The sequence below is a fragment of the Spea bombifrons genome, chromosome 6, assembly GCF_027358695.1.
Source record: "Spea bombifrons isolate aSpeBom1 chromosome 6, aSpeBom1.2.pri, whole genome shotgun sequence".
Taxonomy (NCBI): Eukaryota; Metazoa; Chordata; class Amphibia; order Anura; family Pelobatidae; genus Spea; species Spea bombifrons.
The window spans coordinates 2,589,951-2,613,207 of record NC_071092.1 but is presented as its reverse complement, the minus strand read 5'-3'; the positions used below and the strand labels follow the sequence as shown (position 1 = coordinate 2,613,207).

Here is a 23,257-nt window from a genome sequence, read left to right as displayed (position 1 = left end):
ACTTCTGCTGGGAGGCTGTTCAACTTATCTACTACTCTTTCCGGCAAAGCTTTCCCATCTACTCTCCACTAACTTGTCTTGACCCCCTGCATATACATTGGGAAAAGAGTATAGAAGACCTCCTTGGATCTAAACAATCCCCAGTTTGCAAAAAAAAAAGGAAAATATCTAAAATATATGTAATACTCAAAAAGGGCATCATATGTTTTTATTATTATTTGTGACACGTTTATATATTTTTATAATACTAGAAATACCTCTATTTACCTTCGACAAATACAACACCAACCGGTCTTTAAAATTTTTCTTCTCCTTTTAAATTTCCGACGTTGCTGTTGACATGAGTTTTTACACAGTCAACCTTTCAACAGATAAGTTGCACGCTTTCAAAGCCACCCAAAAGCGGTGAGAAAGAGATAGTTGCGAAACGCGGTATAAATAATTATAGCGGCTCGGTGCTGTAAAAGGAAGAAAGCGAGGCACTCGGGAAAATCAATTGAAAAGAAGAAAATTTCCATTTCAAAATGTCAGGCTATTTCTGAAATGCAGAAGGCAAGCTCTTGTTTACCTATTTTTCTTGACAGAATGTCTATGAGAACACGAGAAGCGCGCGGTGCGTTAGCGGCACGCGAGAAAAGGAGAAAGTGCGTCGAGTGACACCCATTCTCCGATTGTTACATTAACCCCTGAAAGGGCCAAACGGACTGAAACGCGTAAAAGTTATCATTTTCTACTTTACGAGTAAAATAAATAAATAAATAATAAAAGAACAATAAAAACAGCAAACACATGGTAGTAAGGCTCAGAGAGAAAATAAATCAATCGTAAGAACTTGGCGGAAGACATTTTTCTAGAAATAAAAAAAAAAAAAAAAAAAAACAGGTGAAGAATGTTCTTTTGTGCACAAATTTGCCAAATTGTAAAAAAATATACAAACAAACAAAAATATATATATATATATATATATATATATAAATACTGTACTAATGTATTTCTATATCTAGCATACACATTGTGAACACAATATACACTAATTTCAGCATTACCCTCCCCCACTGTAGATATATATATATTTATATTTAAAAATTGTAAATATATATGTGTGTGACTTCTTCAAATAAATCACTTGGTAATTGCGTTACTGCACCACTCAGTCTACTCATTTTGTACAATAAACTGTAAGGATTTTCCAGCCGCTTGTTTTTTTCCCTATTTGCCTAATGGGTTTTTCATCATTTTCTATGTGAGCTTTAGAATAAAAGAGTACAATTAGTAAGTAGGGGGAAAAAAAACACTTTCCTTTGGTTTGCCAGCGTTCTCTTAGCTTGAGTCCCCATTAGCCTTTCTAATGCTATATATATATGTATATATATATATATATATATATATATATATATATATATATATATATATATATATATATATATATAGCTACAGTGGGGGAGGGTAATGGTGAAGTCCCGTAACCCGTTTACGATCCTCACTGCTTGCAAAACAAGAATATCCGAGCAGCTCTTTGTGGCAGTGTCTGAAAAAAAAGGACTGTCCTGCGAAAAACGAGACAGTTGGGAGGTACAGAGCCATCGATAATATGAGCCAAGAGTGTCCCTGTTCCCCCTCTTTCTTCCTCGTATTCCGCTCTTCACTCCCCCTGATGCCCCTGTCTTCTAGAACCTGGATATGAGGGTATCACAGCCCTAAACGTCATAATCTAACGGGAAATTCACCTCCGTAATGGATAAATGTTAAGGAACATGCACATATTGTATTAACCATTTCACCACCATCACCTGTTAATCCTAAAATAATGCGAGCGGTGTATACGAATGCAAAAAAAGATGTGGAAACTCCAAAATAACAGAATGTAGAAAACATTAAAAGGTTATAAAAAGTAAAAAAAAAATTAAATGAATTAGCAGCTCTCTCCGAAGGAGAAAATACGGGAAAGGCGCTCTTCCAAACAATGACATCACTTTCATCAATTCTATCCAAGTCGGGCTTTTGCGAGACCCGCACACGCGTGGAAGCCGAGGGTAATATATCACAGGGCACTTAGAATACAAACTCATCGGCCTAGAATAAAGTTACACGATGGTGCATCTCTGACACGAAATCAATTTGGGGAGAAAAGGCAAAAAACAAACAAACAAACAAAAACAACATTCATATATGTATCAAAAATGATTAAAAAAAAAAAACTAACATATCGAGCAATAAAACCGTTTTATTAAGTTAGGTTATTTTACTAAAAGAACGAGAATTCTTTGGTCTTGGTAGGTGATCAAATACTTTAATTATTTGGCTTAATGTTAAGTTCTATGTCAATCTCGTATACTTTAGTAGGTTGCCCACTTCGCAAAGGTACGTTTAAGGGGCGGCTTGCTTATTAACGACGTATAGGTGGTCTTTGTATTCTCCACCTCTGTAGTGTCGTAGATTCCATCCGCCATAACCGGAGGATTGCTGGTGACTATGTATCCACGCGCTAGTGACGTTACAGAATACCTCGACAAATGTACGCGAAGAAAGCATATTCGCGGGGAGAAGAAACAGCGAGGCAAGAGGTTGTGGCCGAAAACTATGCTTAGATACAATGTAACAAAGTATTTCTTCGCAGAGAGTGGGGCGGGTTAGAGGAAGAGTCTTTAGGAAGAACAAAAAATGGAAGGACCAGATGGGTCAAGTGGTTCTTATCTGTCATCAGATTGGATTAACTTCTACCATACATAAAACAGAGTGGGAATTTGAACATGTATGGGATAGGAAGAAGGTGGGCTGAATATAAGACAAGACCAAGGAGCAAGTAAGGTTTGAGTTTGATAAATAAGTACACTAGATGAGCCAAATGGTTCTTAAGTCATCACACAGGGCTGTAACTTCCATGGGGCAAGAGGTGATCCATGTATTGCGGGAATTACCCAGCGCCGATGCCCCCCGCATCCAATTTCGGAAACAGACGTGATGTCAGTAAGGAGCAGGATCTCCAACTTTTCTCCGGGTGTCCGATCTCCCAATTTTGTTTCCTTAACCAATAAAGAAAGCTGTACCCTGAGATATAAATCCCATCGTCGCGCTATTTGGAAAGCATTTTTTGTCTGATTTTGTCTTCCGATAAACGCAGCAAAACGTCAGTGACAGCTAAACAATGTAGCAGATTCGAAATAAACAATTTTCAATGACAACTGAACATCTTTTACGGCTCTTCGTGGAACCTCGGGCTGACAAAAGCATTCCAAATTACTGACAACACTGACATAAGCAAACAGACGTTTAAACTTGCTCTTGTGAGGAACAGATGGCTCTTTTTGCTTGCTTTGTGTTATGAGTAATAGAAGCTGCCTTTTATTCCTCTAATGTTCCCGAATCAATGGGATATAAAGAAAAAAAAACATCGCGTAACGAAACGGACTTTTGCTTAAGACGATATGCGTTTACCGCCTAAAGACAGCAAAAAAGTGGTTTTTAGTTACAATCTCCCTAAAGTTATTATGAGTTTTGAATATTGAAAACATCTTTTTAACAAGATGGGGTAATCTGTAAACGAGGGGGGGGTGAACTGCTGCTCGGGGCAATGGAGAATAAGACACGGGCACATGGACCAAAAATTTCACTTTTTGCCTTTTTGATTCGGAAAATAATTCTTAAAAAGTTTTTTTTGTTTTTTTACTCGCTCTGAATTCTCCGGCAACCGCTTCGGTGTCTCCATTCTTCTCTCCTCCTCTGCGCTCTTCATTCTTCTCTCCTCTCCATCTCTATTCTTATTTCCTCTCCAGGGTACTTCCACAACTGGGTGAAGCTTCCGATCACACCGAGGGGACAACCCCCCCCCCATTGGATAGAGGATAAAGTTGCCCCTGTGGTGTCCCTGGAGACTCTGGCCTGTTGAGGGAGTACTCTGAAGAGGAAATTAGAATATAGATGGAGAGAAGCGAAGACAGGGGAGGTGGATCCACAGAAGAAACAAAAAATCTGAGCTTTCTCCTCCCTTTTTATTTGTTTATTCGGGGCTCCCTGGTTGTTTTCTGACAATTGTACAAATTAAAAAAAAATGTAAATTTAATGCGTAGAATTCCAAATGCATGTCTAATGAAGAATATAGAACTATTATTATTATTATTATTATTATTATTCTTTGTAATTCCATCCGGAATCAGGTGGGATTCTAAAATAAAATGTAACCACTCCTGACGAAGGTCAACCTGAACAAGAATTTGGGGACATCGGGCATCGCTCTCCTGAAGGTGGAATACACGGTCCCGAAACTACAAAGAATTCTAATAAAAATTAAAAATAAAATTAAAGTTTTTTTAACTATACATCAATAACACGAGATATATTCATAGGCTCGTATGCAGAATCATGAGGGTCAACAGCGCATTTTATTCCCGTTAAGATCGACACGAAGAGCATTTGGCTTTTCTTTCCTAAATATCTCTACGAGATCTCCTTGGGAAAGCCGAGGTCAGAGCGAGCCGCACGCAGTCCACAGATTAGCCCAGGGCAGCTCATTAAAAACGATACGCTCTGCGGGAATCAATAAGGAGTTTGGGTTCAGAACCAAAATGTTTTCTTTTTTTTTCAGGTTTTTATTTACTTTACAATAAAAGGGTTTGTTGGAAAAGCAGGAAGGTATTATTGACTCTGCGTTTCCTCGGCTCAAATAACGTCTACCTCTAGAGCGCGGCGACGCGGAAAATAACTTCTGTTCCTCAAATCCTGCTTTGCTGTAACTTATTAGCTATTATTTTATATAGCGCCATCCTATTCCGCAGCGCTGTACAATGTGTTATTATTATTATTATTTTATATAGCGCCATCCTATTCCGCAGCGCTGTACAATGTGTTATTATTATTATTGTTTTATATAGCGCCATCCTATTCCGCAGCGCTGTACAACGTGTTATTATTGTTTTATATAGCGCCATCCTATTCCGCAGCGCTGTACAATGAATAGACAGGGTATCACAAGTAGGGCGGCTCAACTCAAAATGTATAAGTTCCAATACCTAAACACTGTATTTAAATAGGTTTTTACAAAGGATTTATTGATTGCTGATTGTTTGATCCGTTGCGTAACTTTTGCCACTCATAAGAACAAAAAGAAAGGCAATGATTTGCTACAAAAATAATCCCTCCTAAAGGTCAGCTTCCTACGGCATGGGACGTCTTTGACCTTTTGAGTCAACGCTATAAATCAAGGTAAGACAATGAGAAAGCGAGGGACAGAACAGAGGTTACTACAAAACGGTACACAGCCCATAGCACAGAAACCCAGACCCTGTCAGCAGATCGGCCCCATCTTAGATTCAGGAGCCGTATGTCTATCCCATGCATGTTTAATCCCCTCACTGTATTACCCTCTACCACCTCTGCTGGGAAGCTGTTCCACTTATCTACCACCCTCTCACTTAACATGCTTGATTACAGGAGAACCAGCTCTCTTATCGTAAAACGAAACATTGTAGCTTTTCCTTATTTCCCGAAGACTAAACTTTGCTCTACGAGCGGCGCGTCGAGCGTGCCAGCTGAGGTTTGCCAAATGAATTTCTGATTAGCGCTCTGGAACATGCGTGACCTTATGCAACGACTGAAGACACAGCCCTCATTAGCCGATCGTCGCACGGGGAGCCTTGATCCCTCACTTACGGAATGATTCGCTAATGAAGATTGACAGAGGCCATAGAAGAAATGCACAGTCACTCGCGAATATGACAAACAGCTCAAGGTGAAAACATTTAATTTGTTCGTCTTGACTCAACTCTTCTCATTAACTTGTGTAAAGTCTGTCTCCTTAGCCCTGGAAGGGTCACTCGTCTTATCGCTAAGCTCTGTATTGAGAGACAGACTCGGAGAGCGATGCGCAAAAGAGAATCTCAAGATAATAATCAGACAAAAAAATGAGGAAAGAGGAAATGAGAAATAGATTTTTTTTATATACACGCGGAGATCGTTGGTTTGGGTTGATCTGTGGCTACGGCATCTTTCAACGTTGATACATTTTACTTGGCCGACATAGAAAAAGACACAAACTTGCAAAAGAGTTTGGGACCGAAGAGGTCATCTCTTGTTTTTCAGAAACATTCTCCGGATCCAAAAAATATACAATCTTTAGCTCTCAATACCAAAAATACCAAAAACCTAGCAACAGACCAATGGCGTCACTCACAGGAATATCATTCACCATGAAATAGTGAAGAAAAAAAAAACGAAGGCACAATATAAATCAATTTTAAGGAAAATCCACCGCCAAGGGGGGAAAAAAACACAACACAAAAAACATTTTAGCAGAAAACATACAGTATAACAACTTGTAAATGGGGGAAATTTTGTTTGATAAAAAAACCCTAAATAAAATATTATATTATTATTAATAATAATAATAATAATAATAAATTATATCCGAGTTCATTGTTGTCATTTATTTTCTCTATAAGAGAAGGCTGGATCTCCTGTTCCACTTTAGAATTTGTCGGTCTGAATGAACTCATAGCCGCCGTCACAGAACCTCCGTTAGTTCCTAGCTTGTGTTTTTTGGATCACTTCCCAGGGGGGATGTAACTCTGGAGGCTCACATTTAATTCCTAGATCTGATATACTCTTTAAAACGCGCAATCTATCTTTAGATACCGAATGATAAAGCTGTTCCTTGAGGACATTAGTATAAAAAGGCATGTTTTACAACATCCTTAAAATAATTGATTAACAAATATTGCTCTCATTAGCCGTTATGCGACCGATCGAACGGCGAAAGTTCACGGAAGACACGGAATGGAATTAGTTTTGGCCGACGCGGCCGCGTATTATGGAAGTAGAGGAAACCATTAGTAATGCACTCCATTTCCTGCAAAAGACTATCTTTTTGATCAAGGTGAGGTCGAAGTCTTTTAGTTCAAAAAAGAAAAAAAATACGAGTTCTGAGCCAGATTTTTTTTTATGTACAGATATAAAATGAAGTAAAAGCCGTTCATATCTTGTATTGTTTTATAATAACAGCCATAGTTACATTGTAACCAATTTCCTGCAACCGGATTCCTAAACATTCTTCTCGCTCCTCCCCCTAGTGCTAAACGAACCAATCAGCTTTTCACTACAAAGGGTGGGGCAGCTCGATTCGGAGGACTCGTCGCGCAAATCCTTGGAACAGGAAGTTAAGACATTTTCTCCAATGATGTCATCATTTTAAAAATTGGCTATTTTAATATTTAAAGGCAATTATAACGGTTTATTTAGTGTTTCGCGAACCATAAAATATAGGGAAGATTTGGGAAAGAGGACGGGCGACCTTTAAAGTTGGTGGGCGTTGGGCAGGGTCTTGCACACACGCTAGTTGTTTTCTGCAGGGATTCTTTTCGGGGACTAATTAAAGTTTGTGAATTAAGTGGCCGCCTCCATCATTTGTCTGAAACTTTGGGAGTCGCTCTTCGTGTTATCAGCACACGCGTCAGCAAAATGCCCGCCATGGATATTGGGATAGCTGCCGTCCGTTAATTGCTTTGTGCGAGCTACATAGTAAAAAGTTATTTTAGGTTAATATTTCTAATCCATTGATGATCGGTTTAATTGCCTACCAGTAATTGTTTTTGCATTTTCTTAACCACAAGGGTCCAGAACGCTCTACGCTAATTAATTCAACCCGTTTCACTGACGGCCCAAATTCTGATTGTTTACGGTACAAAAAAAACGTAAAAAATAAATTTAAAGTTTGAAATTATTCTCAATAAGAACATATATTTTTTTGAGAATCGGCTAGTGAAATTTCTAAAATTAAAATTACCCTATGGCATGGTTAGTAAACTTTTTTAAGACCCTAAGTACTACCTAAAATATTTAAGTTTTGGAGTTAATTGGCCTTTTCATGCCTTGTATGGCAAATCCTTTATTAATTCCACTCAATGGATGCAATGGTCAGAAAACATTGTGGATGATCATTTTAGCGCAATCAGTGGAACCTGCAGATTAAATGCTTGCATTTGTCTTATGGCTCATATAAAAAAAATAATAAATCTTCAATTTATTATATACTTATTTTATATACTTATATACTAATTTTTTATTTCATTGGCAAAAGTTGGATTAATTTCCTTTTTACAGAAAAAGACGATTTAAAAAATGTACCACTTACAAAGGGTCTGATAATAATAATAATAATAATAATAATAATAATAATAATAAACAATGTAATAAAAGGGACATCTAAAGTTTCCTTGGGGCAGATAATGCACCCTGGGGCAAATCGTGTACCTTTAGCTCGTAAAGAGACTATAAGGAGATGGACCGTCCTATAAAACAAAACGAAACGACCACCGACGTCTGACACAGTAAAGATTTAGAGTTTTAGGACTCAATAAACCTCCGAGTCTTCAGAAGAAATGTCGGTTTATTCCCATGAAAGGGTCAGCGCGTCAGACACGTAGAAACAATCAAGCCAACAGTATACAATGTTTCTAAACACGATTACCGCGGAGTGCCTTTACTTAAACATTCTATAATTATAAACCACCTAGTTCTACACAATGTTATTCCGACAAAAGCCCCCCCCAAAGACGGATGAATCGTGCTCAGAATGAGAAGGAATAAAAGGTGGCGAAATGCTTTTTCATTGTAGCAAACAATTACACGGAGTGACGGATGATAACCACTACCTGTCACAGCGCTCAGCGTGACAATTTTGTATCCTAGGAGTTAAAGGATTGCAAATAATAAGCCCGGAAGCAATCAGGGCTATGATCTTAAGAAACTCAAGTGGTGTGAAACAATAAAAGCCCGGGGAATGGAAAACATAAAAGTATTTATTTTACCATGAAAAGTTGAAAGATCGAAGAGTAAAACAAGCTGAAGATGTATATTCGGACGCCCACTGAATCCGTGAGAACTCAACTACACCCGGGCAGGGAGAACGCCTGAACGTTCTAGCTGCGGCGGACTATAATTCCCATCATTTTCAAACTTTTCACCAACGGAGCATCATGAAAATCGCAGTCCGTGGCAAACTCCACGTGCTTCCGACTCATCAATACTGCGCATGAATGAAGTTCTTTGTCGTCAGGGTTTCTACTCTTATTCTGATGGTCCGAGTTTTTTTCTGGAACCTTCTGGGCATGTCCTTTGGAATGGTAAAGCCACAAGGGACAGCCACTTAATGGCGGTATCAAGAAAACTTGGGCTGCAGCCCCTAAACCTGTCTGTTAGGGCTATGTGTTAAAGGGACACGCTAGCCAACATACACACGGTAGCCTAGGGGTTCTTTAAACGATACAAAGGGAGAAATCGCTCCTGATGGGCTCACTTTCCTTCCACTTATTGGCTGCTTCAAGCTACCAATCAGTGGAAGCGCTGGAGCTGCAGCTTTTCCTAAAGGCCTACTATTCCAGTTAAACCTAGCGGGTGTGAGTTCCCAGCTGGCAAACTTTGTTGTCAGGTCTTTAAGTAGACTTCTTCGTGACAGATTTATGAGATTTTCCATACAATGAAAAAGCATCAACATCAATACAGCAGTCCCATTCTCCGGTTATAAAGTGTCTCCGTTATTAAATAAACATGCCGCGTAAGATTTCACCGCTCGTCAGTTGGCTACAAAATCTTATAGTTTCACCCGAAGATCGCTGAAAACAGAGGCCGATAATATTTTTATTGAAGCCGACAGACGAGGGCTTTGAATAAAAAATGAAGATGTAACGCAGTCCTGAGCCTTCCGTGGTTCTCCTCCGCCTCGAATCTATGTCCCTATCCGACTGTAACGCAAAGTGAAACTGACAAACTGTGTTGACGAGACCATGTCATGTCTCCTCATCAGAAAACATGCCAACAGGTAATCTATAACGCCGACCACATACATCGCCTACACTGAATTTTTATATTTGCCATCAAAACGCATCAAAAATTCCATCATTTATGGGCTGTCTGAAGGCCGTTACGTAACTCGTTTAGAATGCCGTCGCTTCTAGACCGACTGGTAATTTTGTATCTTCAAATCTACGGAAAGGATCCGACTTGTGAAACAAAAAAGAAGGGATTTAGCATAATGGCTCCCGATGCAGACTTTAATTTTTTTTTTTTAAATTAAAAAAATGTTGAATTTTACAAAGCAGATGATTGCAGAGGTATTTCGGTGTCAAGTTCCTTTAATTCAGTTTACATCCGGCAGCGATCTTTGGAATTAGCATTATTTGCAGCCTCGAAAAACGTGTTATCAGGCTTTTCCGCCATCAGCCGGGCTATTTTTAGCCATTTACAGTAGTAGCTCACCTCACACTCATCGACGACGTTGGCAGAGATTTACGACGGGCAGACAGAGCGCGCAGAGGAGTAATGAAATCATTCTTACATTGTGTTTCCATCCAAGGTTCTGCGACATTATCCAATGACGAGTCAAAACACGGGCAACGTTCGCATTAACCGGCTGGAACAGAAGATTATTCACGCGGCAGAAACGGCAAAATGCCTAGGCCAAACAAGAAGAATTTGGAACCATCACCTGGAAACTATTTTTTTTTTTATCTCAAGAGGGAAACAATGTGTAGATACATTGTGTTCATTTGTAGTCAATGGTTTATGATGCGAAACACAACTTGGAAAGGTTTTGGAATTCACAGGACGGCAACAGACAGGAAGTGAAGTGCATTGTGGGATGTGAAGAGAGCCAATCACAACAACGCTCAGCGCTCCGATAAAGCAAATCGTTTAAAATCTACCGAGATGTTTCGGCATTCTAAATATTACCGAGCAAACGACTAATTTATTGAAGAATCATAAAATGTATATTGTGGGTGCTGCACGGAATTCTTCCCGACAGGAAGAATATACGTTTCATTAAAATAATCTGATCTACACAAATCATGCATCATGTTTAGAAGAATATCTATGCTCTGCATTAAGGAGACACATCGTTTGTGAACGGTAAATCATCGTCAAAACTGACATAGAAGGAATGCCTCTTTTACGGAAAAAAACAAAACATAAAAAAAGTAATAAATATAATAAATGTCATAAAGACTAATTTTTACTATATGTAGATAAATAATAGATCATTAACCCCTTAATGACAAAGCCCGTACATTGTTTTCAATGGGTTTAGGGACCGCCCATTGTCCTTTAAGGGGTTAAAAAAAAAAAAAAAGATTCTAGAAAGGGATGCTAAGACTGTCTTCAAAAAAGAAAGTGGAATCATTATGCCAAGAAGTGGATGTGCTTTTTAATCCATTCCAATTTATCATGACTTAAAGCCATTTTCTGCTTGAATGACACTTGACATAGATGCATTTTTGGGTCAACAACTTGTAATTGGCTCTTCTAGATGACATTTGCCTCTTGGAATAATAGATTCTATAAATGTAAAATATTATATATAATGAAATTATATATATATATATATATGTAAAATATTATATATATATTTTTTTTTTATTTTATTTATTTTTTTTACAAAAGTTTCATTTTTTAATAAAATAGTTTCCAACTAAGTTTATTTCCTATCACCATTTAATAGGTATGAAACCTGCCTTGGTTCACAGTTCAGATGTGGTGTACTTCTGTTATTACGAACAAAGAAATTAACTGTCTTAACACCTCTCTTGGAAACGTGTGAGGTTTCTGCATATTTTATGTGAGTCTCTGTCTAATACGATACCCTATTTACTCGACATCACACATGTACGTTTCCATCTAACGAGAAAGTTTTTTTTTTATTATTTTATTATTTCTTTTTTTTTTTTTAAAGAAATTTCTGTATTTTAAAAGTTTATTTCTGAAATTTCCATCAGACATGGTAAGAAAAAAAATATAAAAAAATATTAATGTTTTGTCTACATGGAAAAGTAGTTTATATATGAGGGTTTTATTTTTACTTTGACATTGTCCCTTTAAAGTCACCATTAAAAAAACTCCGGCATGCATGCAACGCAAGAGAACGCCCTGACGCTGGGAAGCGCTTCAATGTCAGTTCATGTATCTGGAAGGAATCAAACGCAAACAAAACATGAAATCTAAGTCCGTGATTTGTTTAGTCGAATATATATTCACAGCGGGGACTACCGGGAGTCCAGGACCTTTCCTGTGCTTGATCTCCATTGAAGCCAACCGCAAAGTGACTCGACCCGCAGATTGGGAAAATACACACCTATTATTATTTCAGAGCTCGCGACTCTTTTTTTAAGACACGCAGCTTGATAGGCAGATAACAGCGGAATCTCCACGGGGAGACGTTCAAAGAAAGAAAGAAAAAGAAGAAAGACAAGTCGGACTTGTAAGACGGAGTGACAGGTAATATCCTTTTAATATCAAAAGCTAATGGCTTCAGGTTATAAATGGTTTGTTTAGTCCGAGTAACGTAGAGGAGTGATTTTCAAAATACTATTTTTTTTTTTATCATCAGGTACTGACCCGGGGGGGTAACTCGGCAGCTCTGTCTCTTTAAGGCCAGCAGCCATCAAACGACCGGATACGCAGAGCTTCTGTTTTTACACTACCGTAGCGGGCGGCCGCGTGTGCAGGACCTGGAGCGGCACCACCGGTAAGTTACACGGCCCTATAAGTCACCGGTCAACTATCGGGGAACTCTGGACGCCCTTAAGAGGAAGTTGACCTTCCAACACCAAATGCAATTGGCCGATACGACCCAAGCAAATCAGCAATGGTTACTTTGTAAGCAATGTTGTCTCGAGGCCCGTCTCTGATCCTCTAGTTGTGAATTACGGCATGGTTTACAGGGCAAAACTTTCCCTTTTAACCACATTAATTACAGCCGCTGATGTCACGACGCTCTCTTGATTAAGTTCCATTACCAAAAATTGTTCAACGACAACACGTCTCAAAACCTTTAATCTACAACGTCTGCAGGCCTCGCGTCTTAATGAAACCATAAATAACCGTTTTAAAACTTCGCCCACTCCGAATGGTTATCTGGTCAGTGCCGTTTATACCGACGGGCTGTTTCAATTCATTTTTTTTAAATGGCTGTCTTACGAAATTGTTTTCCTCCGACTTTTCGCTGGATACCCGAGCGCTCTTCAAACTGCAAATTTTATGCATTAGTGTAAAACAATCCCAATTTGGCATGTGTTATTAAAATTAATATTCATGAAAAGTGTAAGTGGGCCTCTGGGTAGCGTTGTCTGCCCATGTGTAAAATTCTCATTTTGTCAAGACTTAATTTTTTTTAAGATTTGAAATGCATGCGATTAAAAATTATCAGAACGTTATTAAAGTGTAAAAGGTTTGACACACTATTCAGACAATACAGACGTCGTACGGAGAGTTGCAAGGAGAATGCAAATTTTACTTGTGCGTTAAGTCGTAAGATCTAATTAAGTAGTTCACACCCTCAAAGAACCCAATTATTTCAGATTTTATTAAATAATCATTGTCGGGATTTTTATATATAATTTATTTAAGTATTTCCTACGAATAATGTCTGGATTTATTATGAACGTGTAAATTAAATCTTTGCATTGACAGCACGTATTTTTACAATACAAAAAAAACATCTCTGCCTCCTGTGCGCAAATTTTTGCTTTAGTATCTGCCCTATATGTAAACGAACACCTAGAAGGGCTATGAACGAGCCTCTGTCCACTTTTCGCTCGGCTCTACACAACTGTTAAAAGGTTTGGAAACACTCTTTGTTTTTGAAAGAAAAGCAAATTTTGCCCATCAAAATAACATGAAATGAATCAGAAATCCAGCACAGACGGGGTTAATGTTGTAAATGGATATTGTAGCAGATTTTTAATGAAATATCTTCATAGGTGTGCATCACTTCTATCACTCCTGTGTTCCAATGGCCCTTTATCACTCCCATCACTCCTGTGTTCCAATGGCCCTTTATCACTCCCATCACTCCTGTGTTCCAATGGCCATGTATCACTCCCATCACTCCTGTGTCCCAACGGCCCTTTATCACTCCCATCACTCCTGTGTTCCAATGGCCCTTTATCACTCCCATCACTCCTGTGTCCCAACGGCCCTTTATCACTCCCATCACTCCTGTGTTCCAATGGCCCTTTATCACTCCCATCACTCCTGTGTCCCAATGGCCCTTTATCGCTCCCATCACTCCTGTGTTCCAATGGCCCTTTATCACTCCCATCACTCCTGTGTTCCAATGGCCCTTTATCACTCCCATCACTCCTGTGTTCCAATGGCCCTTTATCACTCCCATCACTCCCTGGTTCCAATGGCCCTTTATCACTCCCATCACTCCCTGGTTCCAATGGCACGTTGTGTTTACTGATCCAAGTTTAAGCTTTTTGCAATTATGTTACAGCTTGAAATGTCCTCGTTTTCCCTGAAAAGTCACCCCAAACCTTTTAACGGTAGTGTATGTTTCCTTATTTGACCGACCCCAAAAAGCAATGTTTTTTGCCCCAGCAGATTCTGCTGTCATAATGGGGCAGGAAGAATACATGTCTATACAGTATATTGCTGGTGCTGCAGTACATCTTAACCTTTGTATTATTGACATTGCTTTGTCTGACATTTCATAGCGTTTGCGATAACATATTTTACTAGGAACTACCAGAAGAAGATATTCACGGCCTATCTTTTTCTTTGTATGGTTCCACTCGGTAAAATCTTGAGCATATACAAGTATATTCAAGGACAATACGAAGACCTGACGGGGAATCTTGTCATTGATAGAATGTTCCACGGGGGCAACTTGTAACACGAGGAGGAAAAGAGATTCATCATTTAGCACAGGAAAGGGTGCTGTCTCCTCGTGATGGGGCGCTGCCAAGTGAAGTCGTTTTGGTGGATCCAATTAATGCTCTCAATAAAAGGTTGGATGCATTTCTAGCGACCGTGTGCATTCAGGGATTTAATTATTTAACGCTGGTAAATTCATTAGCAAGAAGCAGTGTTTTTACCACTTTGGGACAATATTGGATAAATGTTTCTCTCTCTTTTTTTGCCTTCTGTTGAATTGAAGGAGATGGGTTGGACATGATAGACTTCTCTTGCCCTGAGTAACTTTGTAACTACTAGAAACGTTACCTAGATTCTAGAATCAAGGTCTTATTATTTTCTGTTTGAATGGTTTGGGATACTTCTTTTGATTCCATAAAGTATTTAGTATAAGAAATCCCCTGGCCCGGTATAAACACTCGTTACAGAACCTTAACACTAAATTCTCCATAACTACCAACGGAAACACAATATTCTAAACAAATTCAGATAAGGAATAAAAAAAATTCTATAAAAAACAACTCAAAAACACTCAAAAGGTGTTTTATAACCTAGAATTATTCCAACGAGCAGAAAAATCTAAAGACTTGACTGACGGCGCGTGCGTTGGAATGAGGTTCGTTAATTTCTATTTATCATCGTATCCTTGCAAATTCTACTACTATACAGCTTAAAAATAAAGCCTCCATCTGGAACCCCCCCTAAAAAAAATCTAATTTTATTTGATCTTTTTCAGGCCTCCGTAATCTTTGGTGGATGGAGAGCTTCTAATTGAATGCACGTTTGGCCAATTAAAGGCATATGGAAAGAGATGGTCTAAATTTATCAGTTTTAAGACTGTGAATAAGAAGAATTAAGGCTAATTTGCTTAATTATGTGTTTTTCTTTCCGAGCACAAGAAGAACACTCATCAAGAAATCTTAAAATCCACCTCGTAATACGGGAACAGGCGTCACACGAAGAGCTTTGCGTACAATTATGTGGAGCTCTCCAAATCTGTGCTAAAAAAAAGTTCACTTTCTAAGAAAGTCTAAAACCAGAGCCCAGAAAGGCCTTTTCATAATAAATTCTCAAATTCTGGAAATTCTAGGATTATAAAACACTTTTGAGGGTTTTTTGGTTTTTTTTTCACATGGAAACATTTTATTCCTTTCAATAAAGACACAGAATCCCCAAATTCTTTAAAAAAAATAAAAAGAACACAAGCTTTATGACAAGTAATAGAAGACGTCGGCTAAGATTCTACCCGAGCCAAATCGGGGCTCGAGGAAAAGTCCTTGATTTGAGGGGTCGGTAGGGTCCAAACCCGGAAGGACTTCTTTCCCGCATCCACCGTTACCATCAGCTCATCTAAAACATGAAAACCCGATAAAACAAACGAGGGGGGGTGTTTGAAACATTTGGCACATTTGCCTCCCAGGGTTTGATCGCAGGGACATTGTTACTATATAGATGGGGCGGAATAAGTACAGCTATTGGAAATGTTTCCAAGCGCACCTTCTTTAAAGACTTCTGTTGTTCTAAGTGACCTCCAGCAAACCTTTCAATAAGGCCATCAGGTTTCCAGGACAGAAGGATACATTCGTGTTTAAACAATGATTATGTAATAAGTGTCAAAGAGCGAACGTGAACTTCCTGCCTCTGGGGGGGAATCTATTTAGAAGGGGAGAGACATTTTCATGCTTATGTAGTTGACACTTGGCTGTCTTCTGCCGTTCCCACGGACTGTTAAGAGTGCATCCTTTGTACGGACAAGGTCCCTGGCTGCGCTTTCTGTCTGGAAGTTAAACAGCTGGCGCATGCAGGACGGGACAAGATAGCAGTAATTCTGGCGGGTTCGGGAAAACACTGCAAGGAAGTCACTAATTAAGTCACAATGATACATAACGACGCAAAACAGTTAACCACCGAGGCGAGCGTAGATCGGCGGCACTCGTAGAATCGTTACGATACGTGTAATGTCACCAACGCTGCTTTAATTCACTCGTGGACCCCATTTACCAATGCTAAAAATATAGAACTTTTATTTCTGAATTGCACAAATTTCATGGATTCAATGCTAGCGTAAAATATCAGATATAGTCCCAGCCGATCCTTTGGTTTGTACGGTTCTACGCATCATGAACGTATATTTAAGTTATCTTTTTTAACACGTGCCTTGACCCCTCCGTATTGGTTTATGAATTTTTTACCGGTGGAAAATGAAACATCTTAGGAAGTAGCTGGTTTGGGATTTTAAGTAAACTTAGTACTTAAGGAGGCAACAATGTGTCACACTTTGCAGAGTGGGCGATGGAAATATTACAGCGAAAGTCAAACCGTAAAACCATTACCGCTCCAAAAGACATCGTTAATAATAATAATAATAAATCAAATAATATGGCCTTTTTTTTTTTAATAAAATGTAACTCGGCAACTGAAATCCCTTCCCGTTATTCCATAGTCAGAAAAAGGCATTTTTATTAGGAAAATGTCATTTACAGAAAATGCAAATCTCAGAATGGCATGATGACAAAAACTTTGCACTTTATCCATACATTGTATCCACGTAGCCACTGGAGTTCAACATGAGAGGCATTTTTACAATATTGTGTTTTCAAACATGACGACATTTTACCTACAAATATATATATTTATTTTTTTCTTCAGGAAGAAGCGATGAGATTTTGTAAGCAGGTCACTTCGACCAAGGGACGAGATAAACATTAAAATAGTTTTGTTGATTTTATGATAGACAGAGAAGAAAGCATGAATGTCGAAAGCACTGCAGGGTTGGTTTCCTTCAATCAAGAGCTAAGCAGTGAGGGATAACTAATGTTTCCACATGAAATAAAACTGCCCTACATAAATATCATGCTGTCAAAGCCAAGGCTAATAGGGCTTGTAATTGGGAAATAAAAATATTTTTTGCGGCTTTATGGACTGTTTCACCAAGCGAAATCCAAACACAGAGGTCTCTTTACTCGCCTCTCTTTCCTCCCTGATGCCCCCTCATAGCCCTCTTTCCTGCCCTGATGCCCCTCTTTCCTCCGCTAATGCCCCTCCTTCCTCCACTGATACCCCACTTTTCTAGGAGGTCGGAATGTTTGCTGGGTATGAGGGGATCGCAGGGTTCTACTGCCCTAAAAGCCCCGATAATGTGTATAGAAACAGCAGGAAATGGCTTTTTATATTAAACGGGGTAAATAAACCCCATTATTCTTCTTCTAAATGCCCCACTCAGGGCACAAAATCACATAAAAATCTCATTAAACTCATTAGCGATAATTCTGGAAACAAGTTTCCCAACAAATGAAGTAAAAAGTGAGTATTTAGTTTTCAGGTTGAATTTTCAAGAGTTTCAACCTAACTTTATTAACTCTGAAGCAACAGGGACGTCAGTATTGAGACAGATGGAGAGTTTAAAAGGGATAATTTTCTTGCAAAGGGTTAATTTGCCACCCACGCACCGATATCATCATCGTGAAAGCAGAGACGTCCTTCACGGCTGTCAGTTCTTCTTGTGAAAAGTTTTTTGTTTTGTTTTTTTTTTAAATATTTGTCGGCGATAATGGAATATTTCTCGTCACTCCGCTTCCTTCTAAAAAGATCTCATTAACAAGGAAAAATTCACAGACAAGAGAAAAATAGACCGGCCATTTCTTTTCCAGCTGGAAAACATGAAAATGGGGGGGGGGGAAGGGAGAATGTTTTTCCCAGAAGCCAAATGTGCGAAAGAAAATTTGAGTGAGGCCTAAACTATACTAAAAAGCAAAGTCATATCGGGTTTCAGAGGTATTCTATCTGAAGAAGACACCACTGAGGTCCTGAAAGTTTATGTAATTTTACTTTATCTCTGTTGGCCCCTGGAGTAGCAGTATTGTGGTCCTACTGGGTATTCAGTCAGTTAGTCAGAGGGAGCTCTCCCTCTGGAACGTAGAGTCATGGCTAGCCACATGTAGGGGTTGGGATGGCCCCAGGGAGCCTTTAGTGGGTGTGGAGTAGGAGGGAAGTGGGTGTGATGAAACACTACTAACCCGCCCCTGAGGAACGCATCCAGAGACCTAATAAGAGATTTTGCTAGGGTCCCACCAGTGATGATCTACCAGACAATGCAAAATGAAGCAGGTGTAAAAAAGTATGCCTTTTACTGTGTTATGCAATAGAGTATTAAGTGCCCCCCCATAATGTAATAACCCCTCAGATGAAACAACCCCGTTACCGTTTCCTTATATCACAGAAACAAAAACAATCAAAAACTATTTTAGTACACGTTATATAGAAAAGACTAGTTCAATAGCCAGCGCGGTCCTTTGGGTATGATTTCCCATAAGGCTGTACAACTCATTTGTCATGAATATTTTTAGCATTGTCTCTTTATTGTACCGTATCGCAGAATAAGTAGCCATTTTGTATATGAATGGTAATACCGGACTGTCTATTGTCTCTACGGAAACCAATTATTTCTCTTCTTCCTGGTGATTCTTTAGCTGAATGGTGATATTCTCTATTATTTATGACCAACTTCTCACGGACGGCGAACGCTCCGGTACCCGGTTACCGCGTTGGCTTTATCTCAGCGAGTGTATAAAATATATTAATGTTACTGTGTAATGTGCAAAGCCGGTATTACGGCACATTAGAGATACAGAAGGAGGGCCGGCGAATGCTGAATCTGCCCTTACGGAAATAATTCCTCATTTAAAGAGCCAAGCGTGTTATCTTTTATTACAACATTGTAAAACGGAATATTTACTATCGTGCCTTTCCATGACTTTTAAACAAGATGCAAATTAGCAAAAAAGGCATGTTTTGGGACTTCTGGGAAAGAGTTATAATCTAATTAAAACTGAATTTGGTCCACCTGAACTATATATTATACAGACATACCTGTTCACTCTCAGGGTTTGATCAGAGGTGAATTCATCTTCAGTGCCACCCTAGGCCTAACCCAGGGCAGCCCCCCCCCACGTGCCGCCGTCCTTACTGCTCTGCGCTGGGATATGATGTCATATGCCGATGCTACACTTTTTAAGAATGTGCGACGCCAGGCAGAAGGCAACTATGGCGGACTTTGCCGAGTCAACACGGCCCTCCATAGCGTTAATGGCCCAGTTGAGGAGCTCAGTGATCTCCCTTTGAATGCTCCCAATGACACTACAGGGAGCCCAATCACCCGACATGGTTTTTGGCTCCCCGTTTTACTACAGAAGGCCTAGAACTGCCTCCATAAGCCAGGGCCTGGTCAGCCTAGACCAGAATGCCCCAATGGGTTTGACCAACCCCTCAAAAAGCCCCAGACTGGACTTTGGGGATAAGACACAGATTGGTTAAGACGATTTAAAAACCTGCCAAGTAACCCATCTCAGGAAAAAGGGGCCATTAGCCAACGACGTACGTCATAATAAGCAAAACATTCAGATACAGATGAGTCAAATAAAACAAAAATGTCTAAAAATCAACGAAAAAATCAAAAGGGAGGCAAATCTTCTATAAAAGAGCATAACAGACAGCTCCTGAAGCGGGAAGATATATTATTTCCTTTTTTTTCTCCGACTAAGAGGTCCTGGAAATGTTATGAGTATGAAATATCACCTACAGATCAATGATATTGGATTTACCCATTTGCTAATGAAGAAAAGGTGTATACGAGATCTTCTGGGAAAAGGCCTTAAGTGCATGCAAATTACGTTGCCCTTTTCAAACTCGTGATTATGATAAAAATTTTATCTAACAAAACGGAGCCGGTGTATTAGCGATCGTCTAATTTACTGGGACTCTGCGGTTATGATGCGATGTTTATAGAAAGTATTAAACATTATCCTTTTTTCTTCTTCTTTTTCTTCAAAATGTCATCTGGATAAAGCAGCTGATTTCTGGTTACAAAATATATTTTTTTAACTGTTTTTTTTATTTTAAATATTCATGAAAATGAGGATTTTAACTCACCTCTTAATAAAATTGAATTCACAGCTTATTTACCATGAATTGAATGCATTAAATACTTTTATAGATTAAATACAAACGTCTACAATGTATCACAAGCTAAAACAATTCATGAATGAAATGGAAACATAATATCCTGCGAATGGGGTGTTGTCCGAATTTAAACAGGAAGAAAAATAAAGGTACTTCCCTAATTAACTAAATTCTCGAATATCTGCATTTTTCTCTTTTTTTTGGGGGGGGGGGCTGCCAGATGGGACTGAAACCCCTTAACTGATTAAAGCAAGGTGGGGTGGAAGAAGAAGTTTTTTTTAATGATTTTTATATTTTTTTTTTATTTATTTATTTTTGTTTGTTTGATTTATATTTTTTTTAAAACCTTTTTTTTTAAAATTAAAATGTAGATATATATATAAAAAAAAAGGTTTAAAAAATTATAAATCAAACAAAATTGCGAGGTTACTTGTTTTCGGCATTCAGAGCAATAGGAAAAAGCAGGCCAGATTAAAAAAATACATATATATAAGGGTCATTAGTATGGGCTTTCGATGGAAATGGTTGCTGTAAACAAGGCTGTGATATACAACATTTTAAAAACATTCACAGCATATTTCAATCTAAAAAAATATTCCCCTGTGCGTTGTAGAAGCCGATATGAAAATCCGCACAATATGTTTTCCCTCCCCATTAAGCTCATTCTTCTACCATTACTTTCTCTCGTTGTCGAATTCTTGCAAACCATCAATAAAGCAAATGGAATTGGAACAAAGAAACGCATTAGATTGACGAGGAAGGGTGAGGTTTTAAGTCTGAGCGGAAAAGGTGCAGCCCGTTAAAAAAAAAATAAATAAATAAGATAAGATCAACGGCGTTCAGTTTCCTAATGTGATGAATGTAGCTGCCCGTGTATCTGAGAAGTGGCCAGAGCCGGTACCGGCCGCTATACAGAATGCATCAACTTTCTAGGAATTCTATAGAACGCGGAACCCAAATATTAAATATATTACCTATTAAGGGAAAAAATTTAGTTAAAACAAAGCTATTTGAATAATTTAGCTTTATCGCAAATTAAGTCATAATCAGCCAACTCTTATATTTAAAGGAGAAAAAAAAAACAATTTACATTCCGATTAAAAACCTTCAGGTTTGGCACATTCCAATCTAGATTTCTATGAATTATTTATCTTGCTCGGCTATTCTAGAAACGGCCTTATTTACAGATTCTTTACAGTCAGACTTCCACCCTACCTGAATAAGACCAGTATGGTTCCGACGCCGCCTTTCTCCTCCGAAGTTGTACGGAGCTGCCATGATTGTTGTCGTGTAAAGGTCCAACGGTACCCTCCGTATAGGCTGGAAAAAGCAAAAAAAGACAAAATGAAAGGGAATTCATATATATTTAAACCAAAAGAGCCAAAATAAACGTCTACAAATGTTAAAAGGAGTTTCGTGTGGAAGAACTTGACCGGCAGCACAGAGCCATGACCTCAACCCCATTGAGCACCTTTGAGATGAACAGGAATGGAGACTGAGAGCCGGGCATCTCGTCCAATATCAGTGCCTGAACTCACAAACGCTCTACTGGATGAACGGGCAAAAATTCTCACAGAAACCCCCCAAAATCTTGTGGAAAGCCTTCCCAGAAGAGCAGAAGCCGTTACAGCTGCAAAGGGGGGGGGGGATCAACTTCATATTAATGTCTATGTATTTAGAACGTGATGTCATCAAAGTCCCTGTTGGTGTAATGGGCAGGTGTCCCAATACTTTTGTCCATATACTGTGTGTATATACACATTATATATCTATCTATATATATAGATATATATATATATATATATATATATATATATATATATATATTATATATATATATATATATATATATATATAGATATATATATATATATATATATATATATATATATATATCTTTAATGCAAATTTGCTATTTTGCCATAATAATGCCTAAACTGTTTCCTATAAACCTGAAATGAAGGATTTCACAAGGCTGACAAAAGGCTATAAAAACAAAGTGATACTTTATTTTGTTATTTAAACCCTTAAAAATGTTATGTTTTTCACTGAAAACTCACTAAAATGGTTAACCCTTTACATTTGTTTTTTTGTTAGGCTGCTCTCATAAATCGTGACTGTGCTTTTCTGGCAAAAACCACCATGAGCAGCACATAAACACTTTTATAGGTTACAAAACACTTTGATTCAGCACATAAAGCGTGAATGAATTACAAAAAATAAAAATGCCAGCACAATAAAAATGCCTAATATAAATTATGCCATTGATTTCCAATATTTCCAGAAGTGAAAATTAAATTATGCAAATATATAGCAGGCAGCTGTTTCAGTAATTGCTGCTGAAGAAATTTAGGAGGAGGATGCCTGAGCTTCAGAGTAAATATACATGGTTTTCTTTGTATATTTTATATATTACACACACATATATATATATATATATATATATATATATATATATATATATATATTACTTACATACACTTACATACATACATATACACAGACACACACACTTGGTCAGTTCCGCAGGGGTGGGGAGTACTGTTTAGACACACCCATCCCTCATCAGCTTCCCTCCCACTCACTAAATGCTTTCTGGGTCTAGCCCCACCTCTACATG

General features: G+C 38.5%; 1 protein-coding gene across 2 annotated transcripts in view; it reads right to left on the bottom strand.

Annotated features, from left to right (window-relative positions):
• Window positions 1-23,257, bottom strand: part of PTPRG (protein tyrosine phosphatase receptor type G) — a 179,534-nt gene that overhangs the window by 126,074 nt on the left and 30,203 nt on the right. For both annotated transcript variants that reach the window (XM_053470206.1, XM_053470205.1), the window contains exon 2: window positions 21,853-21,957. In XM_053470206.1, the coding sequence (XP_053326181.1) occupies window positions 21,853-21,957 (105 nt within the window). The remainder of the gene's footprint in view (window positions 1-21,852; window positions 21,958-23,257) is intronic.